Below are 16457 nucleotides of genomic sequence, written 5' to 3'. Positions count from 1 at the left end.
AGTGCAAAAGGAGGCCATTCGGCCCATCGAGTCTGCACCAACTCTCTGACAGAGCATCCCACCCAGGCCCCATCCCCTGTAACCCCACGTATTTACCCTGCTTATCTTGAGACACTAAGGGATAATTTACTAAGGCCATTCCCCCTAACCTACACAGTTTGGTGTGGTGATGCCAGCGTTGGACTGGGGTGGGCACAGTAAGAAGTCTCACAACACCAGGTTAAAGTCCAACAGGTTTATTTGGTAGCACGAGCTTTCAGAGCGTTGTTCCTTCATCAGGTGAGTCACCTAATGAAGGGGCAGCGCTCCCAACAAAGCATCGTAGCTGTGAGGGACAGCTCGGTGGATAGGATATTGGTATGTAGATAGGCTGGAAAATTGGGCGGGGATCCTGGATTCAGGATTCAATCCTGGACCGGGGAGCGGCGCGGGCTTGGAGGGCCGAAGGGCCTGTTCCTGTGCTGTATTGTTCTTTGTTCTTTGTTGTTCTTTGACTTTAACCTGGTGTTGTGAGACTTCTTACTGTGCCTACACATCTTGGGACACCAATGGGCAATTTAGCATGGCCAATCCACCTAACTTACACATCTTTGGACTGTGGGATTAAACCGGAGCACCCGGAGGAAACCCACACAGACACAGGGAGAACATGCAAACTTCACACTGACAGTTACCCAAACCCGGAATCAAACCCAGGTCCCTGGTGCTGTGAGGCAGCAGTGCTAACCACTGTGCTACCATGCTGTCCATAGAGGGATTCTACGATTCTCTGATGGGTCGAATGGCTTCATAGAATCCATACAGTGCAGAAGGAGGCCATTCAGCCCATCACGCCTGAACACAACACAATCCCACCCAGGCCCTATCCCCGTAGTCCCATCTATTTCCCTGCTAATGCCCCTGATACTAAGGGGCAGTCTATCATGGCCAATCAACCTAACCCGCACGTCTTTGGACTGTGGGAGGAAACCCACACAGACATGGGGAGAATGTGCAGACTCCACACAGACAGTGACCCAAGCTGGGAATCGAACCCAGGTCCTTGGTGCTGTGAGGCAGCAGTGCTAACCACACGGGGGGAAAGAGGAGAGAATGAGTTAATCTCATTTCACTCGCTAGCAAATAGCAATCGCAAGCTGAATAACAATGAACGACACCTCGGGATATCTTGAGCCTTGGCGTTGGGTCTGTCGACTGTAAAGGAATGGTGTCGGCCATTTTAAAACTTACGCAATAGCAGCAGCAGTGCCAGAATCATCAGGCCAACCGCAGCGCCTCCCAGGAATGCTTTCTGGGACTGAAATATCTTCTCTGCCGAGCACATGGTGGAATCGCGGCAATCAGCGACTCGAACGTCAAGGTTTACAAGATGTCCGTTGCCATCGTTGTCTTTGACAGATATCAGCACAGCAAACGTTCCCGGCCATAACTCCATCAATGGAACCAGCTCCATGCATGTTGCTTCAAACAAAAACAGGGATTGAGAATGTCAAATGATTCAAAGCATTGCATTCCTCACACGACAGCTCAATAAACATGGTCCCTTTTGCTGTGATTCACCATCAAACTTCATCCCCAAATTCAAGGTGAGTGAGCAGTTTGGGAGAATGGGTGTGATAGAAAGCCTTGCTTAAAGACAAGGAGAGTTTAAAAATTAATTTGGGACAGAGGTAGGACAGCGCGGCAGCACAGTGGTTAGCACTGCTGCCTCACAGCGCCAGGGACCCGGGTTCAATTCCCGGCTTGGGTCATAGCCTGTGTGGAGTTTGCACGTTCTCCCCGTGTCTGCGTGGGTTTCCTCCGGGTGCTCCGGTTTCTTCCCACAGTCCGAAAGATGTGCTGGTTAGGGTGCATTGGCCATGCTAAATTCTCCCTCAGTGTACCCGAACAGGCACCGGAGTGTGGAGACTAGAGGGTTTTCACAGTAACTTCATTGCGGTGTTAATGTAAGCCTACTTGTGACACAAATAAATAAACTTAAAGAACTTGAGCTGAACTGATGAAGTCATTTTTTAAAAATTCATTCGTGGGACATGGGCGTCGCTGGCTGGCCAGCATTTATTGCCCATTCCTAGTTACCCTTGGAGGGCAGTTGAGAGTCAACCACATTGCTGTGGCTCTGGAGTCACATGTAGGTCAGACCGGGTAAGGACGGCAGATTTCCTTCCCTAAAGGACATTAGTGAACCAGATGGGTTTTTCTGACAATCGGCAATGGTTTAGGATCATAGAATCCCTACAATGCAGAAGGAGGCCATTCGGCCCATCGAGTCTGCACCGACCACAATCCCACCCAGGCCCTATCCCTGTAACCCCTATGCATTTTACCCTAGCTAGTTCCCCTGACACTGAGGGGCAATTTAGCATGGCCAATCCACCTAACCCGCACATCTTTGGACTGTGGGTTTCATGGTCATTAGTAGATTTTTAATTCCAGATATTTTTTGTTGAATTCAAAATGCACCATCTGCCCTGGTGGGATTCGAACCCGGGTCCCCAGAACATTAGCTGAGTTTCTGGATTAATAGTCTGACAACAATACCACTCGGCCACTGCCTCCCCTCAGCTCCTAAGCTAATGGTGTTATAACTGAGGTTGGAACTGAACTGGCACCAAATCAAATTGACACCAAAAAGAGACAATTTCCTGCAATTCGAATCTTTTTTTCCTTATTCTTTGTTAAATCAAACTTCAGTATTGCACTGAAGCGTCAGACTAGATTATGGGCTAGGGGGTGTGGGGACAGTGATGGAGATGGGGAGGTGTGTTCAGTAGGCGGGGTGCGGTTGGGAGGAGGAGGAGTGTTGTGTGGGGTTCAGGAGGGGGTGGGTGTTGTGACTAGCTGAGTAACTTTACAGACAACCAGTATGGACATGATAGGCCAAATGGCCTCTTCCTGTCCTGGATCCATCCGATGATTCCATGTTCCTCAGCACCTCCTCCCACGCTCTTTCATCCCATTCTATCGACACATGGGTTCTCCCTCAGTGCACACTAATAATCCCAAAGTTCAAATCCGTACCGTCACCCATTGAGGGTATGAGCAGGATTCGAAAGAGATTTTTTTTTGTGGGCGTCACTAGCTGGCCAGCATTTATTGCCCGTCCCTAGTTGCCTTTGGAGGGCAGTTGAGAGTCAACTACATTGCTGTGGCTCTGGAGTCACATGTAGGCCAGACCGGGTAAGGACGACAAATTTCCTTCCCTAAAGGACATTAGTGAACCCATGGGTTTTTCCCGACAATCGACAATGGTTTCATGGTCATCAGTAGATTCTTAATTCCAGATATTTTAATTTTATTAAATTCAAATTCCACCATCTGCCGTGGCGGGATTCGAATCCGGGTCTCCCAGGACATTAGGGGCAGGCTCGAAGGGCCAGATGGCCTACTCCTGCTCCTATTTCTTATGTTCTTATTAGCTGAGTTTCTGGATTAATAGTCGAGCGATAATACCACTAGGCCATCGCTGAGCAATAACGCGTAGGTACCCAAAGAATTTTACAAAGGGTCCTTGACCGCTGAGCGAGATCGCGATCCCAGGTCTTACCATCCGTGCGTCCTAATTTCCACTTGTTATTGGAGTTTACTTCAAAATGGAAAGGGGCTCCGTACGGATGTCCATCCAGATCAAAGGCAGTGAGATTCAAGGATTTGGAATTGCTGCATATACACGGGTGCAAGTTCTCGAAGGTTGGTACATGGTCATTGGCATCTTCCAGTCTAATAACAATGGTCCCGGTAGAAGTAGAGGCGTGGTTATCTGGAAAACGGAGTTAACAATGTTCCGATTTACAATAAACTAAAAGATGCAGTTCAACCACTAAATATTGATCATTAAAACACCCTCCAAAATAAAAAGACGATGTATAGACTAACCCTGAAGAGTCCTAGAGCTTTACAGCACAGAGAGGGGTATAGGTTGAGAGGTGGTAGATTTAACACTGAGAACTACGGGCAGGATTTTATGGCCTCGCTTGAGCGAGACCGGAAATGCCTGCCCGAGGTCAAGGGACATCTTTGTTGTCGGCTCCTTGCCCACTCCGATTCCGCGGGGGGGAGTGAGGCAGTGGGGTTCCGGCGTACGTCTCGCAGAGGGTGGTGAATTTGTGGAACCCGCTGCCCCATAGCACAGCGGAGTCTGAATCGTTGGATGTTTTTAAGAAGGAGATGGATATATTTCTAATGAAATAAAAGGGATAAAGGGGTATGGGGAAAAGGTAGTGAGGTGGATTTGAGATCAGGGAGAGGTCAGCCCTGATCTGCTTGAATGGCGGAGCAGGCTCGAAGGGCTGAACTTTAAAGTTAAAGTTTATTTATTAGTCGCTAGTAAGGCTTACATTAACACTGCAATGAAGTTACTGTGAAATTCCCCACAGTCCGGCACCTGTTTGGGTCAATGCACCTAACCAGCACGTCTTTCAGACTGTGGGAGGAAACCGGAACACCCAGAGGAAACCCACGCAGACACGAGGAGAATGTGCAAACTCCACACAGACAGTGACCCAAGCCTGGAATTGAACCCAGGTCCCTGGCGCTGTGAAGCAGCAGTGCTAATCACTGTGCCACCGTGCCACCCCCATTTTCCTACTTCTGCTCCTAATTCCTATGTTCCTAAGAGGCTCTTAGACCCATTGGCCAGTAGGCAACGTGCCTTAAAAAACCCTGTATCCCAAACTGTCAGATTACTTTTGCTGATCAGAGTGTTGGAAAGATCATCCTGGTATCTGTGTCCCCACCTGCTGTCCTTGAATAAAGAAACTGTCCATTAAATAAGTGAGGAAGACCTATTTTAATAAATATGTCCACCCTCAATAACATGCAAATTAGGAGCAGGAGGAGGCCATTCAGCCCATCAAGCCTGCTCCACCATTCAATATGATCATGGGTGATCTAATTCCTCAGATCCATTTTCCCGCTCACTCCCCCTTTGGCTAATTCCGAGAGACTAAAAATCTATCTATCCCAGCCTTAAATATATTCGACAATGAATTCTCTCCCCCAAAGATTTGCAACCCTTTAGGTGAAGTAATTTCTCCTAATCTCATGCCTAAACAGAATTACAGAATCACAGAATGCAGAAGAGGCCCTTCGGCCCATCATGCCCACCTAATCCCACTTGCCAGCACTTGGCCTTGAATGTTATGATGTGCCAAGTACTCATCCAGGTACTTTTTAAAGGATGTGAGGCATCCCACCTCCACCACCCTCCCAGGCAGCGCATTCCAGACCCTCACCCCCTCTGGATAAAAACGTTTTTCCTCAAATTCCCCCTGAACCTCCCACCCCTCACTTTTAACTTGCATCCCTTCATAACTGATCCTTCAACTAAGGGGAACAGCTGCTCCTTATCCACTCTGTCCATGTCCCTCATAATCTTGAACACCTCGATCAGGTCGCCCCTCAGTCTTCTCTGCTCCAACGAAAACAACCCAAGCCTATCCAACCTCTCTTCATAACTTAAATGTTCCATCCCAGGCAACATCCTGGTGAATCTCCTCTGCACCCCCTCCAGTGCAATCACATCCTTCCTATAATGTGGCGACCAGAACTGCACACAGTGCTCCAGCTGTGGCCTGATCAAAGTTCTATACAACTCCACCATGACCTCCCTGCTTTTGTAATCTATCCCCCGATTGATAAAGGTGAGTGTGCCATATGCATTTTTCACCACCCTATTAACCTGCCCATTCGCCTTCAGAGATCTATGGACAAACACGCCAAAAGGTCGGTCCTTTTATCCTGGGACTGTGCCCCCATGTTTTAGAATCCCCGGCCCGTGGAAACAATCTCTCAGCACCCAAACAGGAATACGTCAATGTAGGACAGGGATTGGCGGGGTAATTCTGCGATTCTCCAGCAAGCCTGGGAAATATCATCGCCAATACGCCTCTCATCCTGAACCACGCGATCAAATACTTTTACACTCTCTGAAGAAAGATGGGGGGTAATTCTGGGCTCTTGCGCATTACTCCACTGCCTTTGCCCCATTGCTGGTGTCCAGGACTTCAGCTGCTCAGTCCCTAAGCTCAGGGATTCACTCCCTAAGCTCAGGGATTCACTCCCTAAACCTCTCCACCTTGTCACGATCCTTTAAGATGCTCCTCAACCCCTTTGACCAGGTTTTTAGTCACATGTCCAAGTACCTCCTCCTTTGTCATTCCTGAACCCAGAAGAAAAAAAAAACAGTTTGGACCAGTATTCCCATTTCCCCGTTTTACTGGTGTCCCATTTTGAAGTATACAAGGCCAGTCCGGACCCTCTTTTCCCCATTTTGCTGTTTGCTTTTCCTTCTGGGAAGCACCTATATCAAAGGTGCTATATAAATGTAAGTTTTGTTTTATTCATTCATGTGATGTGGGCAGCATTTATTGCTTATCCCCAATTGCCTTTGAACTGAGTGCATTTCAGAGGGCGTGACTGAGTCAACCACATTACTGTGGGCGGCACGGCGGCACAGTGGTTAGCACTGCTGCCTCACAGCGCCAGGGACCCGGGGTCGATTCCCGGCTTGGGTCACTGTCTGTGCGGAGTCTGCACATTCTCCCCCGTGTCTGCATGTGGGTTGCCTCCGGGTGCTCCGGTTTCCTCCCACACGCCAAAGATGTACAGGTTAGGTTGATTGGCCATGCTAAATTCTCCCTTAGTGTCGTGTCAGGGGATTAGGGTGGGTTATGTGGGGATAGAGGAATATGTGGGATTACGGGGATAGGTCCTCGGGTGGATGGAGCTATTACAAGGGGGCATAACTATAGGGTTCGTGGTGGGAGATACAGGACGGATATCAGAGGTAGGTTCTATACGCAGAGAGTCGTTGGGGTGTGGAATGGGCTGCCTGCAGTGATAGTGGAGTCAGACACTTTAGAAACATTTAAGCGGTTATTGGATAGACACATGGAGCACACCAGGATGATAGGGAGTGGGATAGCTTGATCTTGGTTTCAGATAAAGCTCGGCACAACATCGTGGGCCGAAGGGCCTGTTCTGTGCTGTACTGTTCTATGTTCTCTATGTTCTATGTTGTCGGTGCAAGCTCGATGGGCCGAATGGCCTCTTTCTGCACTGCAGATTCTATGGGTCTGGAGACCAGGTAAAGGCGGCAGATTTCCTTCCCTAAAGTACATTAGTGAACGAGATAGGTTTTTACGACAATCGACAATGGTTTCGTGGTCGACAGTAGACTTATTGTTATGTGGGTCTTGTCATACACATTTACTTCAATAGAAAGATTAAAATTTTTGTGAGGAATGGGCCGCATTTCAGAAGATGTGAAAACATTTCAAAAAGCTAATCAGAGCATAAACGAAGCTCGAAAAGCGGTGCAGTGACCCTGAACTGAACAGAATTGGATGGCAGATAATCTTTCTGAAGTCCACTAAAGGAATTATTTGCATATAGCAAATTCCTGTGTGACTGTGGAATGCAAACTGCCCGCTTTCAATGTCGAATGACTATCAAATTAACAACACAAACAGGAGCAGGCCTACCAGTCCCTTGGGCCTGTTCCAACATTCAATGAGGTCATGGTGAAACTGTTTCTTAACTCCGCTCACTCTCCATTTCCCACAATACTCTTGCCTCACAGAAACCTATCTTCAAATGACGCCCCCACCTCAGTGCGGAGACAGACACTCCCCGTTGTGTGAAGAGTTTCCTGATATCGCTCCTATGTGGGCTAGCTCTAAATTTAGGTCATGCGCCCTTGTTCTGGGCTCTCCCCCCCCGCTCATCCCCCACCAGAGAAAAAAACCTCTCTTCAACAATCCTATCGAATATTTGATTTGATTTATTATTGTCACGTGTATTAGTACACAGTGAAAAGTATTGTTTCTTGCACGTTATACAGACAAAGCATACCGTTCATGGAGTACAGAGGGGAGAAGGGAAAGGATTTGATTTATTATTGTCACGTGTATTGGGATACAGTGAAAAGTATTGCTTCTTGCATGCTATACAGAAAAAGCATACCGTACATAGAGTACAGAGGGGAGAAGGAAAAGGATTTGATTTGATTTATTATTGTCACATATATTAGTATACAGTGAAAAGTATTGTTTCTTCCGCACTATACAGACAAAGCATACCGTTCATAGAGAAGGAGAGAGTGCAGAATGTAGCGTTACAGTCACAGCTAGGGTGTAGAGAAAGATCAACTTAATGCGAGGTAGATCCATTCAAAATATTTTAATCAGCTCAAACAGCTCAATTAGACTGGACTTGTTCCTTGATATTCAAAGATTTAAAAGCCTCGTCCATGTCAACTTGCCTCATAATTGTGGAGTCCCCCCCCACCCCCTGCCCCCCCCCCCCGCCGCCTCCCCCACCCCGCCATTCCAATATCTTTCCTGAGGTGCAGTGTACAGACTGATCCAGATTCAGTCTAACCAGACATGACAACCCCCACGTGAAGATGCTAAACTACCACCAACTGGGGAATTCCCAAGTGGCTTCTCCAGTTCTGCCTCCCTGATCGTGGCATAAATCGCAACCCCCACCCCCTTACCCGCCCTCGCATTCACAGCATAAATGGTGCTGCTGCTGAAATGTGCGTGGGGGGAAAAGCTTAGAGGAGATGCAAGCTTTTATCTTTTTACACAGAGGGTGGTGAATGTCTGGAACGCGCTGCCCGGGAGGTGGTGGGAGCAGGTACGATCACGGCATTTAAGGGGCAACTAGACCAATACATGAATAGGATGGGAATGGAAGGATACGGACTCGTAAATGCGTACGGTTTTAGGCATCATGATCGGTGCAGGCTTGGAGGGCCGGAGGGCCTGTTCCTGTGCTGTACTTTTCTTTGTTCTTGGCGCCAGTGCAATGGCGAAAGTCCTGAGGAGATTCCCATCGGGAAAGGCTTCCTGATCACTGGACTTCCAATTAGTCCAAGTGGCCGTGAGTCATTGGACAGCTGTGACATGTTGGCGGATGGTTCAAGCGCACTCGGCATTACAGCTGGATACCACAGAATCATACAGTGCAGAAGAGGCCCTTCGGCCCACCAAGTCTGTACTTTAAATATAAGTTTAAAGTTTATTTATTAGTGTCACAAGTAGGCTTACATTAACACTGCAATGAAGTTACAGTGAAATTCCCCTAGTTGTCACACTCTGGCGCCTGTTGGGGTACACTGAGGGAGAATTTAGCATGGTCAATGCACCCTAACTGGCACATCTTTCATAGAAGTCATAAAAATCCTGCAGTGTAGAAGGAGGCCATTCAGCCCATCGAGTCTGCACTGGCCACAATCCCACCCAGTGCCTCCCCATAGCCCCACTTATTTACCTTGCTAGACCCCCTGACACTGAGGGTCAATTTAGCATGGCCAATCAACCGAACCCGCAGATCTTTGGAATGTGGGAGGAAACCGGAGCACCCGGAGGAAACCCACGCAGACACGGGGAGAATGTGCAAACTCCACACAGACAGTGACCCAAGCCGGGAATTGAACCCGGGTCCCTGATGTGAGGCAGCAGTGCTAACCACTGTGCAACCGTGCCGCCCTAAAGTCCCGTCTTAACTCCCTGTTCACAGGCAAACAATTGGAGCAGGAACAGGGATTTTCCTGGTTCAAGTTCTCCGCTGAATCACACACCATCCTGACTTGCAAACGCATCTCCATTCTTTCATCAGTGTTGCATTAAAATCCCGTAGGTGTACCCACACCATACAGACTGCAGCGATTCCAGAAGGCTGTACACCACCACCATCCCAAGAGTAACAACTGTTGACCTTGCCAATGATACCCACTTCCTGTGAATGACCACGAGAGTAAAGAATGTTGACATTCAGACTGAATAAACTTCTCCGGCTCTTCAGGAAAGGTGGCAATCTCATTTTAATCCATCGGGATCAAAGGTTATGGAGAGAAAGCAGGATTAGGCTATTGAGTTGGACGATCAGCCATGATGGTGATGGAGGCGGAGCAGGCTCGAAGGGCCAAATGGCCTCCTCCTGCTCCTATCTTTTATGTTTCTATGTTTGCACCACTAAAATATGCAACAATATTGTAGAAATGAGGGACATGGACAGGGTAGATAGGGAGCAGCTGTTCCCCTTAGTTGAAGGGTCAGTTACAAGTGGACACAAGTTAAAAGTGAGGGGTGGGAGGTTTAGAGGGGATTTGAGGGAAAACCTTTTTACCCAGAGGGTGGTGAGGGTCTGGAATGCGCTGCCTGGGAGGGTGGTGGAGGTGGGATGCCTCACATCCTTTAAAAAGTACCTGGATGAGTACTTGGCACGCCATAACATTCAAGGGCTATGGGCCAAGTGCTGGCAAGTGGGATTAGGTGGGCAGGTCAGGGCGTTTCATGCGTCGGTGCAGACTCGATGGGCCGAAGGGCCTCTTCTGTACTGTAGGATTCTGTGATTCTAGGTACGGGGCTGATGGTGGGAATGTCACTGGGCTGGTAATCCAGACGCTCAGGTTAATGTTCTGGGGGACACAGGTTCAAATTCCACCACAGCAGCTGGTGGAAGTTAAATGCAAATTTATAAGAGTCTGCTTGTCTCACTGGCCAGGAAACAAATATCATCGAGTGTCGTAATAACCCATGTGTCACTAATGCCCCTAAAAGGAATGGAATCTGCCACCCTTACCCAGTTTGGCCTACATGTATTTCCATTCATTCGTGGGACAAGGGCGTTGCTGGCTGGCAGCATTTATTGCCCATCCCTTGTTGCCCTTGAGAAGGTGGTGGTGTCTCACTTGGCCATTTCAGGGGGAGTTGAGAGTCAAGCACGCTGCTCTGGAACTGGAGTCGCATTTGGCCAGACCAGGTAAGGATAACAGATTTCCTTCCCTGAAGGACATTAGTGAACCAGATGGGTTTTTCTGACAATTGACAATGGTCAATAATTCTTAATTCCAGATATTTTCTTTATTGAATTCAAATGCCACCATCTGCGGGATTCGAACTCGGGTCCCCAGAACATTAGCTGAGTTTCTGGATGAATAGTCCAGCGATTTTACCACCAGGCCATTTCCTCCCCCAGATCCACAGCAAGCTGGTTACCTCTTAACTGACCCTCTAAAATGCCCCTGGCAAACATTCATTTCACGGGCAATTAGCGATGGGCAACAAATGTTGGCCTTGCTAGTGACACCCACATCGCATCAGCAAAAGTCTAGCATGACCATCAATACTGGCACGGTGGCACAGTGGTGAGCAGTGCTGCCTCACAGTGTCGAGCAGTGCTGCCTCACAGTGTCAGGGACCCAGGTTCGATTCCCGGCTTGGGTCACTGTCTGCGCAGAGTTTGCATGTTCTCCCCATGTCTACGTGGATTTCCTCTTGGTGAATCATAGAATCCCGACAGTGCAGAAGGAGGCTATTCAGCCATCGAGTCTGCACCGACCACAGTCCCACCCAGGCTCTATCCCTGTAACCCCACATATTTACCCTGCTAATCCTATGACACTAGGGTCTATTTAACATGGCCAATCCACCTAACCCGCACACCTTTGGTGCTCCAGTTTCCTCCCACAATTCGAAAGACGTGCTGGTGAGGTGGATTGGCCGTGCTAAATTCTCCCTCAGTGCGAACAGGCGCCAGAGTGTTGCGACTCGGGGGTTTTCACAGTAACTTCATTGCAGTGTTAATGTAAGGCTGCTTGTGACACAAATAAAAAAAATAAACTTAAACTTACGATCTGAAGGTAATATGCTATTTGCGTTTATTCGAACAAATTAAGAGATCAAATTAATATTCATCTACTTACGTTCATTATTAATAGCCAATATCGTTGCAGTGTACGTCCCATTAATCACATACTTTGACTCTCGATCAGGTACACCGACAAAGGTAATCTCCCCATTTTCGGGATTTACAACTAGCCAATTAGCTTCATCGGAATCCTTTGCATACCTGTTGTGTGTGTTGGAAAATGTGGGTAAGTGTTTGGCTGGCTGCATTGTTTTTTTAAAGAAAACAACATTTAAAAAGAGCAGCTGAATCATAATCTTACTTGGTCATCGTGTTTGCTTTCCCAGTGTCCGCACTAACCGCGGGATACCTTCCGAGCACCTGACGTATCGTCTTGCTGGTTGTGCTTTCGCGAATGGACACCCGCCACTTTGAGGGCTGGAATTCAAAGCCTTCCACCACGTCCACCACGTGGAGCGTTATTTTAATCGACCTCACAATGTTGTTGTGAGGTACAGAGTGGTGAAAGGGGGCCTTGTTGGAAACCCGTACAACCAAATTCACCAGGTCGTTTTCTTCATAGTTAAGTTCCTGCGCCAGGGGTTGAAAAGAAGGCAAGGTAGCAAGAGCAAATCCAAGAGAAAATCGAAATCAGACTAAGGGTGAAGAATGAATATGACCATAAGATGTAGGAACAGAGGCAGGCCATTCGGCCCATCGAGTCTGCTTTGCCATTCAATGAGATCATGACTGATCTGATGTGATAATCCTCAACTCCATTTTCCCACCTTATTCCCCTTAACCCTCGATTCCTTTACTGACTAAAACTCTGTCTGCCTCAGTCTTGAACATACTTAATGACTCAGCCTCTACAGTCCTCTGTGGTAAAGAATTACAGACACATTACCCTCAGTGTTAATGATGTGGAGATACCGGCGTTAAACTAGGGTGGGCACAACTAGAAGTCTCACGACACCAGGTTAAAGTCCAACAGGTTTATTTGGAACCACAAGCTTTTGGAGTGCTGCTCCTTCATCAGGTGAGTGAGGGCAGTGCCCTGAAAGCTTGTGATTCCAAATAAACCTGTTGGACTTTAACCTGGTGTTGTGAGACTTCTTACTGTGCCCACCCCAGTCCAATGCCGGCATCTCTACATCATGCCTCGGTGTTAAAGGTTAGAGGGATATGGATCAAACACAGGCAATTGGGACTAGCTCGGAGGGCACCATGGTCGGCATGGACCGGTTGGGCCGAAGGGCCTGTTTCTGTGCTGTATTGCCCTATGCTCTATGACTCAATGAGGCGGTGGTGTAGCGCTATTGTCATTGGACTAGCAATCCAGAGACGCAGGGTAATACTCTGGGGACCTGGGTTCATATCCTGCCACTGCAGTTGGTGATATTCGAAATCAAGAAAAATCTAGAATTAAATGTCTAATGGTGACCATGAAACCATTGTCGATTGTCAGAAAAACCCATCTGGTTCCTAATGTCCTTGAGGGAAGGAAATCTGCCGTCCTTACCCAGTCTGTCCTACGTGTGACTCCAAAGCCACAGCAATGTGGTTGTCACTCAACTGCCCTCAGGCAACTAGGGATGGGCAATAAATGCTGGCCAGCCAGTGACGCCCATGTCCCATGAATGAATAATTAAAAAAAAAAAAATTCCTCTTCATTTCTGTTTTAACAGAGTAAAAGGGTGCAGAGTATGATCAAAAGTAGTCAGCACGGCTTTGTCAGGGGCAGGTCGTGCCTTACGAGCCTGGTTGAGTTCTTTGAAAATGTGACCAAGCACATTGACGAAGGAAGAGCGGTGGATGTGGTCTATATGGACTTCAGCAAAGCGTTCGATAAGGTCCCCCATGCAAGACTTCTTGAGAAAGTGAGAGGGCATGGGATCCAAGGGGCTGTTGCCTTGTGGATCCAGAACTGGCTTGCCTGCAGAAGGCAGAGAGTGGCTGTGGAGGGGTCTTTCTCTGCATGGAGGTCAGTGACCAGTGGAGTGCCCCAGGGATCTGTTCTGGGACCCTTGCTGTTTGTCATTTTCATAAATGACCTGGATGAGGAAGTGGAGGGATGGGTTGGTAAGTTTGCTGACGACACCAAGGTAGGTGGTGTTGTGGATAGTTTGGAGGGATGTCAGAAGTTGCAGCGAGACATAGATAGAATGCAAGACTGGGCGGAGAAGTGGCAGATGGACTTCAACCCGGATAAGTGTGTGGTGATCCATTTTGGCAGATCCAATGGGATGGAGCAGCAGTATAAAATGAAGGGTACCATTCTTAGCAGTGTAGAGGATCAGAAGGACCTTGGGGTCCGGGTCCATAGGACTCTTAAATCGGCCTCGCAGGTGGAGGATGCGGTCAAGAAGGCGTATGGCGTACTAGCCTTCATTAATCGAGGGATTGAGTTTAGGAGTCGGGAGATAATGCTGCAGCTTTATAGGACCCTGGTTAGACCCCACTTGGAGTACTGCGTGCAGTTCTGGTCACCTCATTACAGGAAAGATGTTGAAGCCATTGAAAGGGTGCAGAGGAGATTTACAAGGATGTTGCCTGGATTGGGGGGCATGCCTTATGAGGATAGGTTGAGGGAGCTTGGTCTCTTCTCCCTGGAGAGACGAAGGATGAGAGGTGACCTGATAGAGGTTTACAAGATGTTGAGGGGTCTGGATAGGGTGGACTCTCAGAGGCTATTTCCAAGGGCTGAAATGGTTGCTACGAGAGGACACAGGTTTAAGGTGCTGGGGGGTAGGTACAGGGGGGATGTCAGGGGTAAGTTTTTCACTCAGAGGGTGGTGGGTGAGTGGAATCGGCTGACGTCGGTGGTGGTGGAGGCAAACTCGTTGGGGTCTTTTAAGAGACTTCTGGATGAGTACATGGGATTTAATGGGATTGAGGGCTATAGATAGGCCTAGAGGTGGGGATGTGATCGGCGCAACTTGTGGGCCGAAGGGCCTGTTTGTGCTGTGACTTTCTATGTTCTATGTTCTATGTTAACTGATTTCATTCCCTTACTCGGAGATTATTCCCTCTGGATTTGGACTCTTCCACAAGGGGGAACAACCTCTCAGCATCTACCCTGTCAACAACGTATTAATTGATCCTTTTTTAGTTATAAACAGAGGAAGAGGAAGAGGGCCATTCAGTCTGTTCCGCATTCTGTTACATCATGGCTAATCTGCATCTTAACTCCACCTACCCACTGTTGCCAAGTTTGGTACAGTAATTGTAGATTGGGAGGTAGGAAGTTAGAAGTTGGTGTTTGTAAAATGCTAGGGGGGGGGAAAGCATTGCATGGTTCCATTAAAAGGTGGTGCTTTTTCTGTGCTTAGAGATTTAAAATGCAAGTACACAGAGATCTCAAACTGAAACATTGCTATCGAAAGGCGGAGCAGCAGTTTTTACCAAGGCTTTTGAATTTAGCCAATCAATTTGAATCAGGCACTTAGATACCAAAAACCTATTAAATTTAAATTTGATGGTTTGGACAATCCTATTGTGGGAAATATTGATATGTCATCACCGGTATAAAAGAGGGGGGCAATGGGACAAAGAGGAAGAACTGCCACCTGCCAGAACTAACAGCTCTCAGCTCTCAACTCTCTCTCGCTGGCTCTCATAGCTTCCTCTATGTCTTAGGGCAAGTGCCATCTAGATAGCAAAGGTAACAAAGAAGAAAGAAGCTTGAGACAGAAGAATCAACAGAGAAAGTTCTATGACCCTTAACACCCTTCGTAACAAAAATCTATCAATCTAAGTTTTTACAGTTTCCATTGACTCAACTGTTTCTCTTTGACAGGGAGACGTTACTGCCCTTCGTTTGAAGAAGTAATTCCTGATGTCACCGCTGGACAGTCTAGTTCTAATTTTAAGGTTACATTCTCTTATTCTGGACCCTGCAGCAGGACACATGCTAGGGTAGAGTCAGTGATTAGCGAAGCCAATGAGGTTTAACCGAGGCATCACCTGATACAATTTTTTAAAGCCATCTCGGACTTTTGGCTAAGATCGAGTCCCATGATGAGGTGCAATGTCTCATCCTGTCAGCTTGGATCTTGTTTGCCTCTCTTGTGGGGACCATGAATTGGGATTCAATTGGATTTTGGTTTTTGGAGCAAAGCAAGGAGATAGATTCAGGCTCGCTCTGTCAACTGTGAGCATGGAAGAAAGTTACAAAAAATAGTGTCTCTTTATCAATCCTATCAAATCCTTCAACCACCTTAAACAGTGCACTTTGATCAACTCTTAATCCTGTATATTCAAGACAGCACAAGGCTGGTGTAGACAATCTGTCCTCAGTTTAATTTTTAGCACTGTTGTTATTCTACTGAAACTTTGTTTCTCCCCCATCGAGACCAGGCATGCTCAGAACCGATAGGCTTTAGCCAGGGCTTTATATAATTGTAACATAGCTTCTACCCTTTTGTATTGCATCATCATGAAAGTCAACATTCCCTTTGTTCTTGTCCACTCGTCTCCAATGATTTTTAACCCCTGCACCCCGCGACACCTGCCAGCAAGAACAGAGAAATTGGCACTCAGTCAAATCACCATTCCCTGCAGCGGGACTGGAGAATCCCAGCCGCGGACGAGGTTGGAGAGACTGGCCCAATGTTCTCAGCTTCTCTGCCATCTCTGGCTTCTCACCATTGAGTAAACGCTCCGGGTGGGATTTCCGCTTGTGCGATCCTCCCATCCTGCCAATGGTGAACAAATGCCTCCCCCCACAACACCCCGTGAGTATCCCGACGGACTGAGATGGGAACAGCGGGAGACCCCGTTGACAGCGGCGGGACTGGAAGATCTTGCTGGCGACC

At 47.8% G+C, this 16457-nt stretch overlaps 1 protein-coding gene across 1 annotated transcript in view; it reads right to left on the bottom strand.

Moving 5' to 3' along the window:
* The window catches only part of LOC144495552 (desmoglein-2-like), a 93954-nt gene that overhangs the window by 16987 nt on the left and 60510 nt on the right, over positions 1 to 16457 (bottom strand). Inside the window, exons 10-13 of the mRNA XM_078215643.1 lie at positions 11963 to 12231; positions 11717 to 11862; positions 3548 to 3760; positions 1231 to 1461 (exon numbers count right to left, since the gene is read on the bottom strand). Coding sequence (XP_078071769.1) covers positions 1231 to 1461; positions 3548 to 3760; positions 11717 to 11862; positions 11963 to 12231 — 859 coding nt within the window. The remainder of the gene's footprint in view (positions 1 to 1230; positions 1462 to 3547; positions 3761 to 11716; positions 11863 to 11962; positions 12232 to 16457) is intronic.

This window comes from Mustelus asterias, chromosome 7, assembly GCF_964213995.1.
Source record: "Mustelus asterias chromosome 7, sMusAst1.hap1.1, whole genome shotgun sequence".
NCBI lineage: Eukaryota > Metazoa > Chordata > Chondrichthyes > Carcharhiniformes > Triakidae > Mustelus > Mustelus asterias.
Note: the sequence above shows the minus strand (reverse complement) of the source record. Positions and strands in the feature narration are given on the sequence as shown.